Source organism: Camarhynchus parvulus, chromosome 4 (genome assembly GCF_901933205.1).
Source record: "Camarhynchus parvulus chromosome 4, STF_HiC, whole genome shotgun sequence".
Classification (NCBI taxonomy): Eukaryota; Metazoa; Chordata; class Aves; order Passeriformes; family Thraupidae; genus Camarhynchus; species Camarhynchus parvulus.
The window spans coordinates 22,560,760-22,585,281 of NC_044574.1; the positions used below are offsets into that span (position 1 = coordinate 22,560,760).

At 41.1% G+C, this 24,522-nt stretch overlaps 1 protein-coding gene across 1 annotated transcript in view; it reads left to right on the forward strand.

Moving 5' to 3' along the window:
• NWD2 (NACHT and WD repeat domain containing 2) overlaps positions 1-6,716 on the forward strand; it is a 51,267-nt gene extending 44,551 nt beyond the window's left edge. Inside the window, exon 7 of the mRNA XM_030947530.1 lies at positions 1,082-6,716. Within this exon, the coding sequence (XP_030803390.1) occupies positions 1,082-5,014 (3,933 nt within the window). The 3' untranslated portion in view covers positions 5,015-6,716. The remainder of the gene's footprint in view (positions 1-1,081) is intronic.
• Positions 6,717-24,522: the final 17,806 nt, after the last annotated feature.

The window sequence follows — 24,522 nt, forward strand, 5'->3', positions numbered from 1 at the left end:
CCATCTCATGTTCTCATAAGAAACTATTCCAGAATTATTCTAATACACTGGCTACAAATCTATATGCAATAAGCTGCAAAAATACCCATGCATACTTATCTGGAGTATGCTGTTTAAGTCATTGAGCTGAGTACTACAGGGAAATGAATGAAACACTTTGTGCAAGGCAATACAAGATGCAGAACAAGACAAAGCTGGCACCACCAGACCTAATTCTGCAGATGACAGTCCCAACTTTGAGATCCCAGCAGGGTGGTCAGAGAATTTAGCATAGTGAGCTGGTAAAAAGCCATATCAGCCAGAAGGAAATGAAGAAAGGAACAATACTGTTTAAAATCCCTGTCTCTACTTCCTGTGGAGTCACATTAGCTGCATATATGAAATTGGGAGTTGCAACTCAAGATATCATTTCATATCTGAGTACGTAAATCTGCCTAGAGACTCTGGTTCTGCTTTTCTTTTAAAATACTGTAAAATACCATAAAGTGAGGTGAAGAGATGTAGAACCGAGTGTGTTAGCCTGCAAAGACTGTGAAGATTTAAAGAAGTAAGATGTAAAGAAGTTACATTCCTCACTGGCTTGGAGTGCTCTAACCAAGAAAACTTCAAGAGATAGACACTTCTTTTTTGTGGCAGTGTTTTAGAGAAAAACTCACAGGTACACCAGGGCAAAGTTCTGTGGGCCAGGGATCTGTACTCTGATCCATGTCCTCTAGAGACAAGTCTTTATACTCAGTCGGAATAAATGCTAAACAGGTTTAGGTGGTAGGCTGGTGTGGCTGACCAAGGATGACATTGTGTAGTGTCTAAGGAAGTCTATTTATAAGAGACTCTACACAGTTTCAAAGTGAGACTCAGATTTTGTGAAGAGTACCTTGGGATTTATGGAACACATTCTATCGTGTCCCCTTTGATGTAAGCCTTTTTGTGCTAAACAAAGATGATATATGATTTTAATTTCATTCAGTGCACCCGCAACCAGTAATATTTTTAAATGTTTATTCATATATAGACTATCACTATTAATAAACTCTGTTACTGTGCTTCATTGAGATATAAACTAAATTATGCTCTATTCTAGGCCTATTCCTGGTTGCAAGAAGAGATGGGACCAGATTCTGACCCCGTGGTAGTTATAAGATTTTTGGGATCTACAGAAACAAGTACAGATCTGAAGAATATACTTCAAAGCATTTGTGAACAGCTAGCAGTCAACTATCGCTGCCTCGTACAAAGTTACCCAAAAAAGATTCATGACCTTCGGGACTTGTTCATAAATCTCTTGAATGAGTCTTCATTTCACAGGCCACTGGTGATTATATTTGATGCTTTAGAACAGCTAACAGATAGTGACGATGGTAGAAAGCTCTGGTGGCTTCCCATTCACCTTCCACGTTCAGTACGGATAATTTTGTCAACACTGCCAAACAAGCATGGGATCCTGCAAAAACTGAGGTGCCTTATTCATGAAGAAAGCAACTACATTGAGTTGACTGCAAGGGACAGAAAGATGTGCAGTCAAGTACTGAAACATCAGCTGCTGCGAGTTAAAAGGAAAGTAACATCAGGGCAACAAATCTATGTCAATGAGGCATTCTCCAAGTGCACACTGCCTATGTTTGTGAACTTAACCTTCAGAGAGGTCAGGCACTGGCGATCTCACAAGGATGTGGATGAGTCCTCCCTCTGCGTTACTGTCCATGAAAGCATAGAGCAGTTGTTTTGGTCACTGGAAAACAAGTGTGGGTCAAGACTATTGTCAAGAGCACTTGGCTACATCACTATGTCCAAATCTGGCCTGAGTGAAATGGAACTGGAGGATATTTTAGCCCTTGACAACAGTGTTATGTATGAACTGAATGAGAGAGTCAGAGAGAGTAACCCATTGAGAATTCCATATATATACATTGCAAGACTTAAGGAGGGCTTACAGGGGTATTTAATAGAGCGACAGGTGAAAAATGTAACGCTGCTTCTTTGGGCAAATAGGCACTTGCAACTAATTGCCCAGAAATTGTACCTGCACAATGAAGAAGACTTGCGTGAAATGCACACAGTCATGGCAGAGTATTTCCTTGGTGTTTGGTCAGGTGGACGAAGAAAACCTTTTTACAGCAATGACCAATATCTGAGTGGTCGTCCTGACCATGGCAGTAGAGGGCTGAACAAGGATGAAAAGCACTGCGTGGATCAGGCAGCTTTTGACAGGCAGGCTCCAGATCAGCCTTGGGTCTTTCAGTGTAACCCATTGGAACCTGATATCTTTTTTATTAATCACAGAAAAATGACAGAGCTTATTCATCACTTAACAAGATGTGGAAGAACTGATGACCTTCTGTACGGAGTGATCATGAACTTCAGCTGGCTGTACACCATGATTAGAATAGGGCAGTTTGATAAAGCACTTTCTGACATAGAGCTAGCTTACACTTACTCTCAAGAAAAGGAGCTGAAGTTTCTGGCCAGTACTCTCCGCAGTATAAAGTTCAAAGTAGTAAAATACCCAGGTTCGCTCTCCGCTGAATTGCAGCAGAGACTTCTCCCAGTTGTAAGTTCATTGCCCAAACTCAGACATCTCCTCCTAGAATGTGACAAGGATGGACCCAAGTACTGCTCTATCGTCCCTTTGCATTCCTCCATGGATGTGACTTACAGCCCTGAGCGTCTGCCGCTGTCATCCAGCTGCATGCATGTCACTGAGATTTTGCCTACATTTAATCCCAGCACAATTATTGCTGCTTTAGAAAATGGGTCCATTAGCACTTGGGATGTAGAAACCCGCCAGTTACTGAGGCAAATTACAACAGCTCCATCTGTTATCTTAGGGATGAAGCTTACTTCTGATGAAAAGTATCTTGTAGTAGCTACAACAAACAACACTATTTTGGTGTATGATAACATAAATTCCTGTCTTCTTTCTGAGGTGGAAATTAAGGGGTCAAAACACTGTGGAATTGCAGGGGACTCCAGTTTTATAAATGGATTTACATTATCGGTCAACCATGCACTTGCTTGGCTGGAGGCCAGTAAAGATGTTACTGTAATAGATCTGCTTTACGGTTGGCCTCTCTATCACTTCCACTGCTGGTACGAAGTGACCTGTGTGCAGTGCTCTCCAGATGGAGTCTATGCATTCTGCGGGCAGTATTTGAACACCACAACCATTTTCCACCTGGGCAGTGGAGAGAAGCTGACCACTGTGACCTCTGAATTTTCAAGTGGATTTGTGAAATTCCTTCTCATTTTAGACACAGCCCAAGAAATGGTGATGGTGGACAGTGAGGGTAGCCTCTCTGTTTGGAATACAGAGGAAATTGCAAAGCCTCAGCTTACAGATGACTTTGACTGCAGAAGAGAAGACAGTGAAGTTGTCGGCATAGAACTTTCTGAAGACCAAAGTGCAATTTTAATTTGTAAGGCTCTCAGCATTGAACTTCTTGACACTCGTGTGTGGAAGGTGGCTGAAAAGTTTAGAGCTAAACACAATGAGCGCTTTATATCTGCCGTGTTATCCAAAAATGGCAACTGTATAATTGCTTCAATGGAAAATACCTCAGCCATTTTTGTTTGGAGAAGAGATACTGGACAGTGTATGGCAAGCTTACAGGAAATCTCAGGAACTATAGTCAGGCTAATTAAATCAAATCATCATAACATGCTGCTATCCTTATCCACCAGTGGTGTCCTTTCTATCTGGGATATAGACATCATAACTGCTATGTCCAATATTGACAAATCGGGCAAACCCATCCAAAGACTGGTGTTGCCAGCCAGAGGTGAATTAATATACACGTTGGATGGATCAGATTCTGTCCATAAGTGGAACTTCAGTACTGGATTTATTGAAGCTGTGTTCAAGCATGAAGGTATTGTTGAAAACTGTGTGCTGACCTCTTCTGGAGAGATAATGGTTACATCAGATGATAAATGCAGCCAGTATGTATGGCACACGGTCAGCGGTGAAAATATCTTTCGCATTAATGGACAAAAAATCTCAGAGCTAATGATTACTCATAATGATCAGTTTGTAGTCTCTCTCTGCGAGCAAAATGCATCCAGAGTTTGGCGACTGGCTACGGGACATAGGGTTTGCAATATTTTAGTTGCCTTACAGAATGCATTTATAACAACTGCAAATACATTTGTGGTTGGAATGGCAAAGAACAAAGTTTTGGCAGTGAGTCTCTGGACAGGCAGTATAACAAAGAAGTTTTGCTGTGATGATGGTGCAAGCATTGTGGATATTAAGTTGATACCAGACTGCCCAGATATTATAGTATTTATAACATCTACTGAAAGTGTTAACATCTGGAGCCTAACAGAGGAAGTCATCTGCAGACGTGTACAATTGCCTACCAATTTCTTAAAAAAATTGGAAGACTTTGAAATATCTCCAAACGGGAAGCTAGGAATTATAACCCGTGGTGATGAGAACATCAATGTGCTCGATCTACACAGCGGAAAACTCCGTGTGGTTCACGCTCCGGGTGTCATCTGGCGGCAGAGGCTGTCTCCTGACGGCCGCTACCTGGTGTACATTTGTTGTCGTGGGGAGGAAGATGATGACAATGGTGCAGTCTCTAGTTTAATTGTAATGAGGCTAGCAGATGGCAAAAACATCGGTGCCTGCTCTCTTTATAAAACTCCCACTTTTCTTGCACTCTCACAGAGACATTTAAACATTATTATTGGATTTGATGATGGAAGTATAGGTACTTACACTGTAGTGGATCGAGTTGATGCTGCACTGAAAATCAAAATTGCTACTTCAAACAGCCGTCAGATTTTCAACAACGCAACACAAGTGATTAGGCCAAAGTGTCACAATTATAGTTTCAAAGTGACTGCAGACTGCATTTGGAGGGAATCAACAGAAGTATTTGCAAGGGATAGCCCCATTACAGTTACAGAGGCTGAGGTGAGTGAAGCAACACCAACCAAAAGACACAGTTACTGCTACGAGAAAGTGTGCTCAGCCATAGATTGCAGACACAGTTTTGCATCTGACAACTGAGCAACCATCTGGGCAAGCTTATCTGAGTAGTACACGTGCTTAGGTATGTCTTCTGAATTCATGTAAAAATCAGTGTGTTTCTTGGAAGACAGATAGAAACAGCAGAGGGCAGACCAGCTGTTTTTTCCTGTCTTACATTTCTGTAAACGTAAAAGCAAACATAAATCAAATGGGCTGCAGGGTTTTTTTTAATTTCGGAATACAAGGTTTAGTCCAGAATTTCACCAGGGCCTTGATTAAAAATTTCTAGCAATACTATCAAAATTGTTATGCTATTACAGAAGTTAGGTGATTATATCTGTGGCTGGCAGACTGTTTTAACTAGAGCTAAAGCTCTAAGTGATTGGTGAGAAGTCAGACCACTATTTTATATTCCAAGTCACCTAGATGGGTCTATAGCTAACAGTCAACTTTATACCCACTAGCAAAAATGTGTTTTTCTGCTTGATGGTGCAATGACAAGATGTCACCTGCCAACCTGGAACACTTGATACATTCCATCATCATTTTAAAAATATCTACTTTTATTTTTCTTTTTAATCGGGTTTAATCTTTGGGCTGAAAGGAGTAAGTGCCAGTCAGCTGCTAACATGTCAGCATGTGAGGCAACAAGTATTTGTTCACCTCAATGAACAGAATGAGAACTTCTTTTTTAAATTGCATGCAGGGATTTCAGGTTTCTATATTGTGATAAAAATTATAAAAGTCCTGAGTTCTAAAGGAAGTATAGGGATTGGGGTTTTATTTTTGGTTTGGGGAAATGTTTCGTCTTCATAGTATGTAGTAGTACAGGTTGCAATGAAAACTTTTCAAAGAGAAGGAGCATTACTGATGAACATTTAAAGACATTAATTTCTTTATGTTAAAATATTGCTGTCCATTTTGTTGTAAGAAAGTCTAAAGTATCTCCTCTGTCTCCAAAGTAATCCTGGTAGTTTTCAGACATGCCATGTATTAGTCCTTATAACATTTGCCTTAGTATTGTTTCTCTTCTTTCCCATGATAAATACTGATCAAATGACCAAACACTCTGAGACTGTTTGTGAACCCGCTGAAATATTCCACTAAATGTAAAGGCTGTCAACAGGTCCCTTCTTAGTCCAGTTTGTAATGGGTTTTTCTTACTCTCACATGCATACAACCTTCACTTTCTGCTTTAGAAACTGTTCTGAGCCTTTTGTACAGTTTTACCAGTTTCAAGGCAGAAATTGTGAAATAATGAAAAATGCTGTAAAAAAATTTACATTTTCCTCAGTAAATATAACTGGACAACATCTGAAAGCATAAGAAAATTTTCCCTTACTTATATATCTTAAAGATGGCATACCCACGGAAATATTTTCAAATTATTTAAACAGAATAATCTTATTTTTAAAATCAGAATTCCATACCACAAATTTCCAAGAAATGAATGCTAAGCTAGAACTTAATGTATGTGTGAATGTTCAGTGTACAAGCCAATATAGTATATTAAGTGACTTGAATGATTTTTCCTAACTGGTTTGCAACTAATAGATCATATTGAATGTTTTTATGTAAACTTTGTATTGTTGGGAGAACCTACCCAATCAGAGATTTATATTTTCATAAATGTCAAATTTAGTTAAATTTTGTTACAGAGTTGTTAAATTAGAAATCTATTGCAGTCTTCAAACAAATATACAGTCTTGTGTATGCATTGTTTGTACTAATAAACTGTGGAAGCAGACTTGTGTGTGTCCCTTAATTTCATGGAAATTCCACTCTGGCAGAGGGACATGTGGCCTTCACAGATTTCTTTGGCCTGTACATAAATAATTTTTAAGGACAGTATTGATAAGGAAAAATTCCAGTATTTCACCCATCGCAGCTAACTAAATAAAGCATTTGAAATACAGTGAGATTTGCCAAAAAAAACCCCACTCTTCTTAGATGATGTTTATGACTAGGTTGCATACTGACAAGTATGCAAATCAACAGACATGAAGGCTTTTGTGACCAAGCCAGTAAAAAGCACAAAAAAAGGGATCTGTAACCCCACTCCAGTTCAGACCTGTGGAGCTATGGGAAGAGGTGCCACAGTTCCCAGGATCCTGTCCCAAAGGTAGGCAGCTTCCACCTTCTTTCAAACATGGTGCATGACTTGTGCATTTTGGCCATGAACTCCCTGTCCATAACCCATGTAATATTGGCAAGTTAGTTCTTTCATTATCTTGGAAGGGTAAAATACATCCTCTGTTTGCCAGGAGAGTGGCTGATTTGGGGTTAGTAATGGAGTATAATGTAATCACAGAACCACAGAATATTCTGAGTTGGAAGGGACCCCCAGGGATCATCAAGTCCAACTCTTAGCCTTGCACAGGACACCCCCTGGAATCACTCCTTGTGCCTAACCTATCTCATTCAGCTTGCTAGCTTTCTGAATCAATTTCTCAGAGGTCAGACTCCTCACATTGAGCCTATACAGCAGACACAGGGTTCTGAGTGGCTTCAGGCTGCTATTTGCTGCTGCAAGAGTGGCTGCTCCACAGCCCTTCACAAATCTGTCCCCAAGTATGTGTATCCAGTGGTACTGAGACAAAGTACTTTCTCCAGTGATGAGCCATCCAAACACCAAGTGCTGTTCTATCCCTACATAGGAATAGTGCAATTTACTTTTTGTTAAGAAGCACTGTTTGCATCTCTAGAACAAAGGTTTCATTTATCATTTAGATAAAGTGCATCTATAAACAAGCTCAGGTGGAATCTGTATTTTCTGACACAGAAGATTCTAGGAATAGGCTGTAGCTGCAAAAAAGCTTTACCAGGGAATTAGCCGGAAATTCTTGGGCAGACAAAGGTAAGCCAGAGGTCAGCTAGAAAAAATATTTTTATCAGTCATTTCCTTTGCACCACAGCTGGGGAATGCATGGCCCGTGACTTCATTTCAAAGAGCCTGTGGCCATTCGACTTTTTTTCACATTATTATCAGATAACATCAGAATGTGGGTTAACATGTAGCCTGGAAAAGTTTGCATTCAGGTTTCAGTGGCTCCCCAGCCCTGATTTTTCCATGATGCACACTCAAGCCCTTTACCTGGAGAAACAAAAGTATTGGCCATTTTGCAATGAGAATTTAAAGCAAATATTGATTGCTGAAATGGTGTTTGTATGCAGAGGGGATTGTTTCAGCTTAAAACCCTGAGTTTGCTCTTTGTCAAAAACTATTAATGTGTCTGTATAATTCATCATAAAATGGGTCCTCTGGGGCACTTCCATAAAGCTGTTAACAACAATCTGCATTGTTTCATTTTGTTGATTAAAGATTTAAAAATACCTCTTTTAGTGTAAATATTAAGACTGCAAAAGGACAGACTTCTGAAATCTATTTTTATTTCTGCTATTTTTCAATATAATAATATTTTTAATATAATCACTGCATTTTTTAATATAATCATAAAATTGATCATGTAGTTATCCAAGCGTGGACTAGGGCCTCTGGATAGGTTTCATTAATAAGGGTTTGTTACTAAGAATCATTATAAAGTATTTGTGCTACAAATATAACCTACTTCAGGTTCTTGTAACCTGTTACAGACATTACTCTTCCTAGATCCCCACATGGCTGCAGGGAGACCAGTGAACTACATTTTTTTCCTGTGGTTTACCTTTCCAGCCTGGTTACAGAACACCATTCCTTGCATTTTGGAGGTAATCTCTTGACTTTTATGACATGAACTGATGTTCTCAGTGTGGGTCCAGTTCATAATCTCGATTCTCAGTTTCAACAGGAAGGTCAAAGGCTGCAAGAATAGTCATCACGATCCTTCCCAAGGCAGGGTTAAGCCTTTTATCATGTGCTTGTCCAGAAGGAGCAGTTTGAACCATCACCCTTCTGTGAAAAAGGGTCTTTCACTGTCAAGGACAAGCTGTACAGTGCTCAATTCACTTGAAAACAGAGGCAGTAAGCAGAAGAGTGTGAGGGAATGTTTCCAGTCCAGTATAACATGCTCTTAAAATCACACCTTTCCCCAAGTGACTGTTAAAATCTGCCCCTACCAAGCTCTTCTCCCTGCCTCTGCTGTCCTGTCATCCCGGACCTGTGCTGCCCTGCTTGCCAGGGTGGGTGAAGCTCCATCCCGACTCAGCAAAGCCCCTGATGTGTTCCCAGCCGTGGTACACTCTCCATTTGCAGCACCTGCTCTTTTGGTGGTAGCTCACTGGTCTCTCCTCCAGCCTCAGCAGGGATATACAAAAATGGATTTGAGGCGTGTTCTCATGTTCCCACTGTCAGAGCTTTCACCACATAGTACTGTATAAATAAAATCATCTGCCTGCTCTCCTACTACATCTCTGATTACACATGCATTTCGGTGCATGTGAGAAAGTTTCTAAACTAAAATAGATCTAGTTAGCATATTTAAAGTGAAATACACAGAATTGCAAGGTGGGGGATGCAGCAAAAATCCAGACATGCTGTAGCACAGATGAAAACAGAACATCCCCAAAGCAACTGGATAGTCTGCTGCCATTTGTCTACATTATCTCATCACTTGCTAGTAAATTGCCCAGCACTTCCCACTGTAATATCACATTGACAATAGCATATGAAGTCATAAAGTTAGCCTTTTAGGCTGCACTTTTTTGAGGCAGCCTTCTATCTCAGCAGGAGCATTCTCCAGAATACCACAGCCAAAACAGTGGACTAAGGTACAAGAATGAGATTAGAGGGAAAAGAGGATTTCTGAAGGCTGAATGTCTCGACTGCTTTTCCTTTGAAAAAGTATCACAGCCGTGTTATTGAACAAGCAGTATGGATTTGTGTGACAAGTGATCATTTCCTGCAGGACACATCTGTGAAAACCTGTCAGGCAATCAACCCAAAAGGATCCCAGCAGCTTGCACATACTCACAGCAAACGACAGGTTTCAGCAGCACAGCAAGTTTGGGATTGCAGGGGCTGGGGCAGAATTGCTCTACTACACAGGAATACCGGGTGCTGGTTCAAAAAATCTCAAGAATGAACAGTCTGTGAAACAAAAAATAGAGTAGCCATGGAAGGGGTCTGAAAAGGGTGCTAAGCATCAGGAGACAGGGGAAGGCAGCCTCACTGTGTTTGCTCTGAGCAGCCTCCTGGCTTAAAACGCAGCTTTTTGACTGGACGTTTCTCAGCCTGTAGCTCACCTCATTAGCCCAGCAGCCACAAGAACGATGTAAAATACCACAGAGCTGGCCATGGGGTGACCTCCAGCTGGGCAGGACCATGAGGCTGTTCCGAGCACATGCCATGCACAGGGCTGCCCACAGCTGCAGATCCGCAGCCCTAAACTCTGGGCATCTCCTGCCTCCATCACCTTCCCTCACAACCTGGGGATATGTTAGCCTGCCAATTCTTTATTTACTGACCAGAAAGCCTTTGAAGAGTTTAGTGAACGTTTTGTACAAAGAGACTTCCTGGTTCAAGTCAATTTTCAGCTAAAACTAATCGTTTGCAGGAAAAAAATATTTAGAATGTGCCAAAGACCTGTTGCAGAGCTTTGCAGCACGCTAGCTCATAGCCTGCAAATGATGCTTGGTCTTCACGTTATGACAGTTGTCTGCTTAAAATAAGACTATCCAATGCAGCTTTCATTGATTTCTTTGCTGGTACATGCCGTTTCGGCCCCTGTGTGTGCTGGCTCCTGCACGGCCCAGGTGGCGCATCCGAGTCCCTCTGCGGGCAGGCACCTGCCTGCCCCAGCCCGCTGCTGACAGCAGATCGACAGCCTCGGCTCCAGCTCCCTGCCGGGACACGAGGGGAAGCACGGCAGGGCAAACCAAGCCCCTGGTGACCTTCATCCAGCACCCTGCTTCCACAGGGAAGGCGAGGATGCAATCCCTGCAAGGCAGGGAGGCAACTGTAAATCCGGCATTTTTTAGAGTGAGAACAGCACGCCTGCTCGATACAGCAGCCGACCTTCATTTCAATGCTTCCATGAGGCTTAACACCACAAAAAAAAAAAAAAAAAACAAACCACTACACCAACCCCCACCACACCAACAACCACACCCTAAGGGATTCAGTTATGGAGAAGGCTTTGTTTGCCCTGCTTTGCACCCCCCAGCTGCCACACAGGCAATCTTAGCACCAGTTCCAGGTACACTAACATATATTAAAGATCACACACAACCCAGGTGCTTGCCTAACTTAAACCTCTCCTCCTGTATAGGGAAAACTCTCAACTGATTGTGGCAACAGAACATCTTTCATATCACTTCTGGAAACGCCACACTCAAAATGATTTCAGGAAAGTCAGCACCTTTCAAAGGTAAACGTGACACGATGCCTGCAAATACACCTCAGAGCTGAATTTCTCTTTAGAGAATCACACAAAACCGTGGGGAATAAATGTCATTGCCAGGCAACATGCAACAGAGGAACTTTCTGCCAAATCCCTCCAGCACTGTTTGTGATATAGGGAGATTTAATTTAAAGAATACGCAAACGGCAGCGTGAACACACTGACAGGCTCGGGCTTTGTTGTGATCATTGTGACTGTCCCGGAGGAAAGGAATTCCGTGGCACGTGTTCTTCCGCTTCTCCTTCTTTTAACCCTGGCCAGAAAACGGTGAGTTCTATCAGGTTTTTATCCAGCTTGCAGGTAAAGGGTTACAGATTCTAGGAAGTATTAAATGCAAACTTTAAAGGATTTTATTTTCATCTACAGTCACATGATGCCTTAATACCCAATGACACTAACTACAGTGTCTCATTAAGAGGTCATGCAAACTCCCAAGCTAAACAAGGCATTCTTACATATTTAACATTCAAATGCAGAAGCCAAGCTAAGCCATGGAAGATTGTAATCAGGAAAAGCTACACTTCCTGATCCACACAAAAGCTACAGGTAGGAAAAGTTCTTTTAAACTTTTAATATTGTGCTTTCTGGAGAAACTGTTTACAGGGCATATTTTGTTCTCTTTTTTCTACCTTTCAAAACAGTCTAAGAACATTATACTAAAAATATCTGATCTCACTTGTTCCACCTGTTGTAGAGTCAGGATTGTTTTTACACTCAGAAATAGACTTGGCTCAGTGAAAATCCAAAGGAAACAATTTTTAAGCCAAGCCTATTTAAAAAGCAATGTTTTTAGAGATCTCTTAGTTATTGAAATGGTTGAGTTGTAGTATGTGGGGTAAAGGAGGAGTTAATATGTATTTGATGTCTGAAATGAAGGGAATTAGAACTCTTCTAACTTCCTTATATCGTGAATTGCACATTGTTTCACCCACACCAATCCTACTGTATTTTTATGGATTTTACTTCCTCAATGAGCTCACATGATTTCTAAATTCCCCTCCTAGAATTTGGTACATAAAAAAATCTTACAAAAGCAAGTGAAAGATAGATGCAGAGTACTACAGTTTACCATAAAAGAAGAATGAAATACACAGTAAGAGGAAAGTCCGTTAAAACCAGTTTATTTTAAATTGAGAAGTTAAATTGCATTAAAGCATATCAGTTTTCACGTGGCACAATGAAGTTTCACTGACAGTTACTGGCAATATTGCAGGAGTTAATTTTTTTACTTGCACTGAAGGAGTTTTCCAGGCTACAGCATTAGCATTTTTACCACAAAGACCTTTTCCTCATCACAATTTTTGTTAAACTCTAATTGTTTACAGACAGTGTTCTAAATACTCAGTTTTTTAATACCTCTACAGGAATTTAAAGACTGCGTTCTAGATGATTACACAATCCAAATTTACTAAATATCTCTAGCGCATTATAGGATTGCCACATCCTGAGGATTCCCACTGCTCAAAAGCAGCAAGTGTTGTTTATTGTTTTCCTCCTACAATGGTTGGTTGTTGATTGCTTGTAATGTCATTTTTCCACAGTTCATTCTATAAAACACATCTCTTTTTCTTGTTTCTACATAATGCTAGGAGATACTAAAAGAAGTGGAGAATAATAATATCTGATGCAGCTTGCTTCAGATAAGCGCTCAGCTTTCTTTGGGAAAAGAAAGGGGGTTGTCTTTACCAGTATTTAAAATAAATTTGAGTCCAAACAAGTTTACCAATGGCACTTTAAAAATTGTCATTCACTTTCAGAGTGCCCATCTTGAAACATAGTAGGTCTCATGTTGAGGAGGACTAAGATGAGAACACAGCCTAGATCAGCCTCAGCCATGAAGTATCTCTTTATCAAACTCATTGTACCAATGTCCTGCCAGAGCAGCTCCCAAGTGTGCCGATGGGAATGCAGCAATAAACAACTACACTTTAAAAGAACTGCTCTGAGTTTACTATAGCTGACTTCTGAGCCTATATTATTTACAAAAATCTATCTAGAAACTGTTGTAGAAGAGGGGCTTATTGGCTAAGCTACATTTTTATCTCAGGAGAGGAACACCACAGCCCCCAAATCAACAGGCAACCACAGGCTTTCACTGAGAAGAGCATTGCACGAATAGCAGCCTGCCATGGCCAGTCTTTTCTAAGAAAAGTTTGTACAAGTTGTATGTGTCATGGTAAACCAGCTTAGTAGCTCAGTAGTTAAATTTGTTGAACATTAATTACACAAAATGTAATTAATGTAATAGGGTGGAAGGTACAATGCACACTGAAGTTACTCTGTGACCAAAAAGACAGAATGGCCATTGAATGAGAGGGAGCCTTCCTTAACTCCTTTCCTAAAGAAAGGGATACAAAGCACTCTAGTAGCTCAGATTTTTTTTATGCCCACAACTTTACTCTTAGTGCAAAATTTGTACTACTCTAATTATTACCTTTTAATCTTTTCTGATGAAACAAACAAACCTATTTTCTTGCTTTCTCACATCAATATAGACCCAAATGTAGCATTGTCTCACAGGGAAGACACACAAAGCTCATATTCAAAAGAAGAGAGACGCTCATGGAAAATGAGATAATTAGAAACCTAAGGGAGAATTTTTCTCTTGAATTTTGGGGAAAGCCAAGTAAACATAAAAATCAAAACATTGTCAGAAGTTTAGAATAGTTTTCTCTTTACCCCAAAGCTAAAACAAACATTAATCACAAGGTAATCCAGATCTTCCAGCTTGCAGATCTCAGGGAACTTGTACCACATTTAAGGCTAGTACTGAAAATCAACCTGATGATTTTTGCACAGCTCTAGGTAGGTAGGAAGACAGGGCAAATCTTCAAGTGAAGGGAATTGTGACTTCCTTCCTTGGAAAACCTGCTTAAAAGTGGTTCACCTTGCAAGGCAAACATTTGTGAGTGTTGAGGCCCTTCTCTGACCACACTGTGGTTTGTATCTGACCTCAAGGAAACAAACTTGCTAGAAATATTTGCTCTCAGACTTTACTAAATAAAAGCTAAGGAAAGCCTTTCTTCATCTCTTTCAGGAAGGGATGGTCTTTTGCTGTGTTTGCGCTGTATCCAGTTAAACACAGCCTCAGCATCGTCTATGTCTTTCACCAATAATGTTTCACAAAGGACAGGGGAGGGGAAACACTCAACCCACTGAAACATGATTAAATGTAGTCAGGCAATAAATATTTGTTTGGAACTTAAAATTTCTCCTTCACACTCTGCCTTCCTGAGGATTATATATGATCACCTGTCAGCAGAGTACACCCATGCCTTCCACACAGCAGTGATGGTGAGGAGGGCATGGCTAACCAGAGCAGGTGGCCAAATCCCACCCCTCCTTAACCAGGAGCACCTCATTTAGCACCTGATCGTGCTGCAGTCCAAATCCAGCATGATGGCAAAACTTCATGTTCAAACAATGATGCATGAAAATTGTTGATTTTTACTGACCTACAGAACAGGGCTGGCAAGCAGGATGTATTGCTAAGGAGAACAGGTACAAAACACAATGTAATTTTACTTATTGAATGTTTGATATCAAAATGGACCAAAAAATTGAGTTACCATAGAAAGGTCAAAAAGAATTGCTGGGAAAGGGGAAAAAAAAGGCAGCAATTTTCCTGTAAGTTCTCCTCTGGGTCACTTTCACTTAGACATATGGAGGGACTTTAAAATTTTATTAAGAACTGAATACATTGCATGGAGACCAAACATTTAATCACTCCCAGCAGGAGGCAGGGGGGAAAAAAGTCACACAGAAAAAAAAAAAACAAACAAACAAAAAAACTTGGGCCTTTTTTCCTGTCTGCCATTTTTATACAAGTTTATTTAACTCTATTTTTTTTCGCTTTTATCACAGATGTTTGCTGCAAAGGCACAGATGCTTTCTCCTTAGAAAGATATTTCTGGTTGAATATTCTATGATTAATTCACAAAGTTACTTTTCCATTTAGGACAGCAAGGAAGAGTAAGCCTTCTCCTTGGGACTTACTCTTTTTAATTTTACCAGCTTGACCTTACTCAATTTTGCATTACTTCCAGCTTTTTAATAGAGTTATGTTTTTCTATTAAAGAGCAGTATTTGTATGAATTTGTGTAAACAAGGTCTAATGCCTTGCTGTTGCAGGCAATCTGCTTTTCTGAAGGAGCTGAATAACAAGCACAAGGGTACCCCATGTCAAGGATAACACACACCCAATGACTAAAAACCCTTTCAGTATGAAGTCCACCCTGGGAACTCTTCTCACTGGTTCCAGTAGGATCAGTATCAAATCCTCAGGTTGCCAACAGAGGACAGGAGAAAAGAAATAAGCTGATGCAAATGGGGCCAGTGCTACTCAGCACAGTGCTGGCAGCAGAAGCAGCATGGCATCAGCACAGGTTTGCCTGCATTGGACAAAAGCTCTCCAGACCATAACAAAACATATTATTTCACATCTGCCCAATCTGCCATGCTCACAGCAGATGCATCTGGATGTTAAGGCCCTTTTGCAGACAGGTTAGCACTGACGTGCTCTTATGATACACTCTGATGCAGAGCACCTGACAGCAGGCTTCAGGCAGGAGAGGCAGGGAGTGACCCAGATGAGCCATGTGGAGCCACATGTCCACAGTCCTGAGGGCACACCATGCTGCAGGTCTGTTCCTCCCCTGACTACCCACCCTCCCCACTGAATTTATTGCAATGACTATATGTGTAGACTGGACCATATTTCTTACATTCACTTCCCCCTTCAACCCACAGCCACTTTGAAACTGTTTTATCAGCAGTAGATTTGGGAGTGCCCAGTTTTACCTACCTTATTAAGCACCTGAGCTTTGTGCAACAGCCTAGGATGCAGAAGAACCACCTATGCCCTGGCACAGCCACCCAGCAATTTCCTCCTCTCCATTCTGGCTGTGTGCTCCTTCCCACAGCTGAGCTGGTGCACAAATCCCCCTTTCAGGACCCAGGCCCACTGTGCAGGGGCAGCTCCCAGTCCTGGCACTGCAGCTCACAGCAAATCCAGGCTCCCTTGGCAGCTGCTCCACTTGCCCAGCCAGTGAATCCACGCTGTCCCATTACAGTACAGGCAGTATATTACCTCCAAAATAAGTGTTATCCACTCTTCCTCTCTTATGGCAAGCAAGCCTGATAGCAATTGCACTAACAGGACTCTAACACTGCACATTTCCATGGAGCTATCCTTCTCATCTACTTCTGCTCTACTCATAGTAAAAGAAGCCTAAGTCTCAGGCTAATTTCATGCTTTTGAAGTAAGTTGGCAGTCTCATTCACCTATAGCTCAGTGGAAAACAAGCAGCTGCTGTCAGCTGTCAGGAACCTGAATCAAGCTTTGTTAAGGCCTCCTCTGTCTCTATTTCTGGTTTGGGTGTGGCATGGAAAAAACAATATTTACCGTCTCAGTAGCTGTGCCCTTTGTGTATTTGTTTTTATATTCCCTTTCCCCATGTGAATTTAGCAGATGTTGCATGGCTGGGGATCAGCCCTGAATTTTGTTGTCAGAGTACGTGCATGTCTCCACTGAACATTTGCAGTGAATAGGCAACATCTGCACAGAAAAGATGATACAGATTCAGCTGCCAGGCACCATTTCAGGGGCTAATGTAGATAAAGAGATAAGCACCAAGAATACCATAAGATTTCATTTTCAATGTAAATTAAACAAAAACTACAGCCATCAGCCCTGAATGGAAGGCTACCAGGGGCCTGAGGAGCTACCACCACATACCACGTCCAATTTTTGTCATTTTAACATCTCTGTTTAAATTAAAATCACTTTGGAGTGTTTTCCATTGCTTGGGATGAATGCACACAGACTGCTAAAAGGCTAGTTTGTATTTACCAATATACTTTTAAAACTAATGCTCGGTGCAATTGTCACAATAATTACCTTCTATAAAACATTTTCATTCACTTTTTGTTTATATAGAGTAAAAACATAGGGATTTGCTAGGGTTCAGATGATAAAAAAACTTCAAAGACAGTTTAAGAAAACAGAGGAAAGCCAAGGGCAAAAAGCTAGATGGCAGGGAAATGTCAGCTTGCTGTTTTTACAGCGAATTACTAGTACCTGGTATCCATCAAACTACAGCCTCAGCTCTCCTTCATTTCCCTGCCATCCTTCCACAATACAGCTTTACAGTGGCACCACAGAAATCAGTGTGGCTGGACTTTCCTCCTGGAGAATGAAACTATTTGTCCCAGAGCACATAGCTACCCAGATTTCCCATGTGGGGGAAAGCCAGGTTGGAGAAGCAAGCAGAGAAATCAGCCCCCATCTCTGGGTAGGAGGCAGAATTTGAACCCAAGTCTCCCAAATGCCCTGAGAGCCAAATCTGCCTCTAGAGACTAATACTCTTTAAAAATACAACCCAGTGACTTTCTTGTCACTGGGCAATATGTCACATTGACCAATAAATAAAGTTCCAACACAAGCAGCAGATATTTGCTTTATGACAGTGTGACCTGAGACACACCATTTACAGTCCCTGCAGCAAGGAGTTCTGCTGGAAACATCACCCTGGTGTACAGCATCATGAACAACTCCACAGGCAAAACCTACTCCAGCAAATTAAACCTGATTGTGCAAGCTTCATTGACAATTTTGGTGAATATAGCCCATTCTTTTCAATGGGATTAAAGGAAGAAAAAATTACTAAGCTGTCTTGTTTCCAGACAAACTAAGTCTTTTAAGGCAAAGAATCCTTTCCTATAGTTTAAAGTATTGTTTTACTGAGAGACTAAAAAAGGTTGCAAATGCAATCAAGATCAGCAATTCAATAATACTACAGAAATGCAGCTGTATTTCACTGCTATCTCACCATTATCACATTTTAGCAACATTTGGACCTTTTTCATGCAGTGGTCAATACTTTGGATCTGCCTTTTTCTGAGAAATAGTTATTGCAATTATAATATAAGAGCTCTTTGCTCTTTTTCATGAAATTATTATGTGTAATCATTCCCTTAGCCACCCATCATCACTCAATGTCTGTGAAGGAAATTGCTTTAAAATAACCAAATGGAAAAGTTCACCTGCACTCTAAAGAGCTCTAGATTAAATTGTCTCTGTGCTTTACACTTTAATCTAAGTGATGTATTTAAAAGTAAAGTCTATTGAATCAAAAAGGAAGTGAAAAAGTCATAAAAGGGCCTTTAATAAAAGTATTGTATCAGAGTAATTGCTGGAAAAATTTTGAGCGTAACTTAAAATAGTTTTGAGTATTTCTCTGTTTTAAAAGGTTTGTTTTAAAAGGTTTGTTATCCATTGTCACAGTCTTCTGTAACTATGCTTTTCTACTCTCTGACCAATCCTTATGTCAAATGTTCAGGAACAACAAGGTTAAAAAAAGCATCCTGGTATTTTTCCCACACTTGTTATGTAAAAGCAGCCTTGTGTAGGAGAGCATCTTGAGCAGTGAATCTGGGGGAAAAGACACACCCTACTCCACCACCACCACCACCCTCCCTCAAAAAAAAAAAAAAGTGAAAGAAAAATAAATGCATAAGGTGTTTTAATATCTTTCAGGCTGTCTGATCTGAGAGAAGACACAGATAAAATCTGATAAGGAAGCAGAATTACATAGATTATACTGTTTTAGAAGTATTCCTAATTTTAGTGAAGAATCAAGTATGTGCACAAGCATCCCCACAGGTGTCTAGGTCTACGCAGTTCTAGATTACAGGCTGCAAGATTGTCTCAGAAACACCAAGCCAGGCACACCCCAGCCTCACCACTCACTGAAATACTGATCACAAACAATTGCTGCCCCTAACATGCCAGGCATTTATTTGAACTCTGGACCACCAATACCTGACATAATTAACAACATCATTATTTTGCTCATGGAATAAATTTGCTCCCACAACATGTAAAATTCTTATGAGGAAAGCATCTTCTCCAGGTGTCACAATGCAAGCCATATTACTTTTCTGGATTTCATGTTATGACCCAATTAAAAAGCAACAAGAATAAGGAATAATGAAGAAAGTGATAAAATTATTGTTATCACTGTTTCCATACAGGACAACTCAGCAAGGTTTGTTTTTTGAAATGAGCAAAATTAATTTCTTCTTTCAAACCTGACTCTTCTGCACCAAGTATATTGTTCTCCAGGTTTTGCTTTCATTTCTCAAAATCCATTATTCTGTGTATGCCTTAGCCCAAACATTGTGCCCTGTGCGTAGCTGCCTGATTCTCAGACCTGCTAGGAGCTATGAATTTGGGCAGGTGGCCAAGCTGTTAATTCATCATCCTCTGTTTCAGTCTTGCCAGGAAAATATAGGTTTTGTCTGAACAATGAATTTATAGCATGTGCTTTGTGGGTCATACCTACTCCCTTTGTGTAGGACTCACTTTGGGCTAGCAGTGACAAACCAAAGGTGTAACTCTGCAAACTCAAGCTTTTTATAAACAGGTTCCAGTCCCTTTCCCTTCTGTTTCCATTCCAATTTGAAAATCCAGTTATAACTTGAACTCTTACAGCCACAGAAAATGCAAGTTTTTCATCTATCCTCTATTCCATATAAATTTTCTTTGAAATAGAGAAACCAACATTGTCTCTTTTCCCTGTGGGTTCTATTTGCACTCCAAGAAGTGAAATGTTTGTATTTCCCCCCAAATCCATTGATTGTTTAGCCTGTTAAACTGCCACGTATGTTAAAATTACCTCTGTCAAACAATTATGATGTTTGTAAGCCACTGATTCCTCTTATTTTCTGAAATTCTTTTCTATTCTCTATATCATTCTAGCTTGATGTAAAAAAGATAAATGTGCAAAAAAATGCTTTACAAGGCCAGCACTTGAGATGCACTCCAGGAGCATGGCTTATTGCCAACCTGTGCTTTGCACTGCTGTAACAGCTGCATTAAATGAGTGTTTGTTAGCATAAACTTAACCTGACTGAATTTCTCTGAAGTGCATTTAGGACAAAAAAATCCAGCAGTGGTATGCTCTGTGCTGCAGGGCTTGTATTGCTCAGTATCATGCCATGAAAGAGCCCGGATTTGTATGTTCTGCTCTTGACATGAAATAAAGTTAATAACAGACTGAGATTTCTTTGTTCAGTACAACAGACTTTTTTTCTGGCCTGTACAATTCTAGTTTATCTCGCATTCCTGCAGCCTGCAGTATTGCTCTGAGCACAGAACTCACTGTGCAGCGCTAACCTGGGTGAGCAGCTCACCTAGAGACTGGCACAAACTCTCTAACCCAAGGACTGAGTCCACTAAGAGCCTCTTGTTTTCTAGATTTGACCTTCTGTTTCCCAACCTGTACAAGTCCACTACTACCCTGCAGGATTTGTTCTTTATTCAGGTTGGTTTGGTTTTCCTCATCTCCATGGCATTCCCATTCAAATGAGAATATTCAAAGATACATTTAAAAAGCCTTTTGTGTTCCGTACAGAGTTCCCTGAGTAAGGCTCTGGAAAAGAAAGTTTATTGCAAAAGAAGCTACATGAGTAAATGTACTACTGCCCAGGAAAAGTCATGCTCCTTCTCCCAAACAAAATGGAAAGGTTAACTCTATCAAGGCCTGCAGATACTGGAGTCCTTCATCCCCAAAACATCCTCTTCACACAGCTTTTGCAGCTCCTTTGACAGAAGGAAAATTAAGTTTAAATTGGCAAAGACCCTATGCATTTATGCCAGGAAAATCCCACACAATTTGAAATTAATCAATAGCACAGAAACCCCCTCCCACCTACCACATGGAGCCCAGTCTCCGAAAATCTGCAGCCTCTCTCTAGGCTGGTGTTTGAAATAAGCATGTTTGCAGAACTAGCTTCACCTCCTCCAATGCCACCTTCCCACACAGAGAGATCTTTGACACTTTCCTCCCAAAGGAAAAATGACACACCCATGTGGAAAACAAAGGCTAGAAATGCCTGATTTGAGAAAATCTTACTGAGCCAATTCACTTTTCTCCCACTGAGAAACAATGTATTTTTAGTCCAGCAAAACACAACACAAAAGTGATTTAGCCTTCATGCCAATAAACCTTTTTGAAAGATCTGGTAAGAAAGGATTGCCTGAAACAGAGCCTGAGCTCTACCCTACTTTTTCCAGGCCCTTCCTTTGCTTTGCAGGAGGCCTGAGGGTCTCCTTAAGGAAGCAAGACAGCAATTGATTACCACAAAGCTTTCCATGGACGGCCTTTTGAGGCATCTGGGTGAGACACCTGCAAGACTCAGAGGTGTTTGTTACTCACAGTGTACAATTACCCAGCTCCCAACTCTGATTTGGGTGTTTGCCCCCTCCCTTCCTGCAGGGTGTCCCCAAGCAAGGAGGCTGCAGGTGCCTTGGCTCTGAGCTGCCATCAGGGCTTTGCAGCATTTCCTTGTTTGTGTTACAGCAGCATCCACAAGCACCACAAGGGATAAAGGCCTCACTGCTTTGGCTGTCCCAGACACACCTCATAACACACACCATATTTAAACCATATGTAATTTATAGATTACCAAGACTGTTCCAGGTTGGATCCAGCCTTCTAGCGCGCCCTTGCTTTAGGGAGAGTAAGGAGATACAACCCAATCCCATCTTGCTTATTGTAAAAAAACACAACATCCATGAGAAATAAATGTTCTGGGCTTTAATCCCTTTGGGTTTGGGAGGCACAGAGTTGCAGGTACCTGGAATCCCATATGATGGGTGTCATCAGGAGGTTATTGCACAGCCAGTGGTGACCACTGCCTCACATGGCTTTGGCAGCAGTGGATTCCAGTGTCTGCATGGGCATGAGGTGGCTCAGAGCTCACCCAGAGCAGCACAGACTCTCCAAATTCAAGGAAATGCCAGCTTTTTGAGCTTTAGGTTGCTTTGAATAATGTAGCTGTCAAACTGCCTTGCTCAGATGGAAGGGATCTGCCAGTAGCATGCTGCTGTCAAGCCCAGTAACAGGACTAAAGACAACTAAACAGATTTTGCTAGGCAGTGTCTCATGCATAAAAAAACTAATATTCCATACAGCTAGGCAGGGAATCGTGAGTTGTTCTGCCGTGGAATGGCATGGAACTGCAGCTGGAGCTGGACCAGAGCTGTGTCCCATGGAGCCCTGCTGCAGTGCACACACATCTAGAGCAGCACAGAGCACAGGCAGGCAGTGCCAGCAGGAAGCACAAACAGATTGCTGGGAGTCAGTCAGGCCTGTTCATCACAGAGCTGTCCTCCCCAATCATTGCTCCACCCAAAAGACGCTGCTAATTGCCCTCATATTAATGTTTGCCACCTGTTACCTTCTTCTTAGGCTTTGTCTATGGAATCACCATTTCTCAAGTTTCCACACTTCTTTCACATTTGAAAAACTTTCTACTATCTGAAAAGGTAATAAATGAAAAAAAAAAAAACACCAACACACACAAAAAAAAACCCCAAACAGCTTGAACTAGCCAAGCTTTGTTCCTTTTGCACAGTATCACATGCAGAGTGTTCCTTTCTAGAGGTAACAATGCTGAAGGGTTTTCTCTCTCTTCTCCCAATTCAGGCTTTGGCAGTGCTGGTGTTTTAACACCATATCACAAGCCCAGGTATTGCAGATAAAGCCACAGGCTTGTTTTGCAAACTCCCATGTTGGTTTTTGGCTATTAAACACCACCCAAATAAGGAACTGACAAACAAACACAACCTTTGTTACAGGAAGAAAGGAGGAAATCAGCGGAGAGCTGTCTCTCTGTCCCACCTCTGGGGAAAAGCCACTGCTCCCTGTTGCCAGGGGCCACTTCAGTGCTGCACCCAGGGCCAGGGGTCACCTTAGAGACAGCCTCACTCCAGCTGTCTCAGGGCAATGCTATGGTTTCTGCAGGGGTCAAGGCCTCTGACCACAGGCTCTCACCCAATGAACTCAGGTTAAACTCTTGCCATAGCAGACTGGTATTGTTTTCAGGACTTTTGTTCATTGTGAAGCTTCAAATTCACTTTTTCCTGTTGAATACATACAGCACAAGGGATAGGTGAGAAGAAGGCCAACTCTTAGCAGCAGTTCAGCATCACAGAAATTTAATTGTGACAGGAAACTTCACAGCAAGTCACTCATAAGTCACTTTTGCAAGAATATTTTGCTGTAGAGAAAATAAAAACATACAGCTTGATACGATTAAAGAATTTCAGGAATATGCCAGATAGCACAGCATGAAAAGGCCTTCTTTCCTGTAAAGTACAAAAATATCTCATTCCTCCAGACCCCTTCCTTACCTCAGCACACTGAGATGTGCAGACTGAAACTTGATTCAATAGCAGAAGGGTTAGGAGAGCACTGACTACATTTTTATGCAGGTTTGTCTGTCCATCCTAGCTGAAATGAATTCTGATGTCTTTTTGACATGAACAAGGCAGGATTTGACAGAATCTAGCAGCTATCTGGGTCTCCAATAGTAACTCACCCACTTTCCTGTCTCTTCACCATCTCATCTTTCCAGCACTGTGATCCAAACTGGGACAGCAACCCAGTTCTTTGGATATCAGACTGGGAAGGAGCACAAAAACTAAGTCCTGATATTTTTTCCAGGGGCCCAAGAACCTCAAGGCTCTCTCAAATAGGTGAAAACCATCACAAGGATCATGCTATAAAGGGGAAATTGTCTTTTCACAAGTAATTTTCTTGTGGTTTCTTTTTAAAATTCTATTTTCTCAACCAGAAAAAAGCCACATCTTTGTGGCTTCTGTAAATCAGACTTACCTTTCCCTACTCATCCTTATTAACACATGCCATTTGAAAAAAAATATATATAATAAATAGGAATGCCTCTAGATGTCAAAATATGGGAAATGTATACAGTGAATCACCACAAGAAAAGACTTGGAATGCTGCAAGGGACAGCACAGACCCCTACAGGCTCCAGTCTCTGCTCCACACAAGCATCCCTGTCAGTAGAACCTGAGAAAGAGTTTAAATAGCTGAGAGGAAAAAAAAGTTCTTACTGGAGGTATTATTTATTCCTAGTTCCCATAAATCATTTAGGCCCTCAGTTAAATGTGATCTGTAAAAGAAATGCACTGCAGCAGTATTTGCTTTGGGATGTATAATGGAACTCCAGGATTTTAACTGATTTTAACATCAATGAATAGGTTTTGTTAAAGCTGAGGAATCATCCACTGACAGAATGAAATCACGTGACTGAAGGACTGATATCAGTCATCTGTGACTGCATTGCAGAAAAAGAAGTCTTTGCTAGACTTAACTATCCTCAGCAACGCCAAAATTT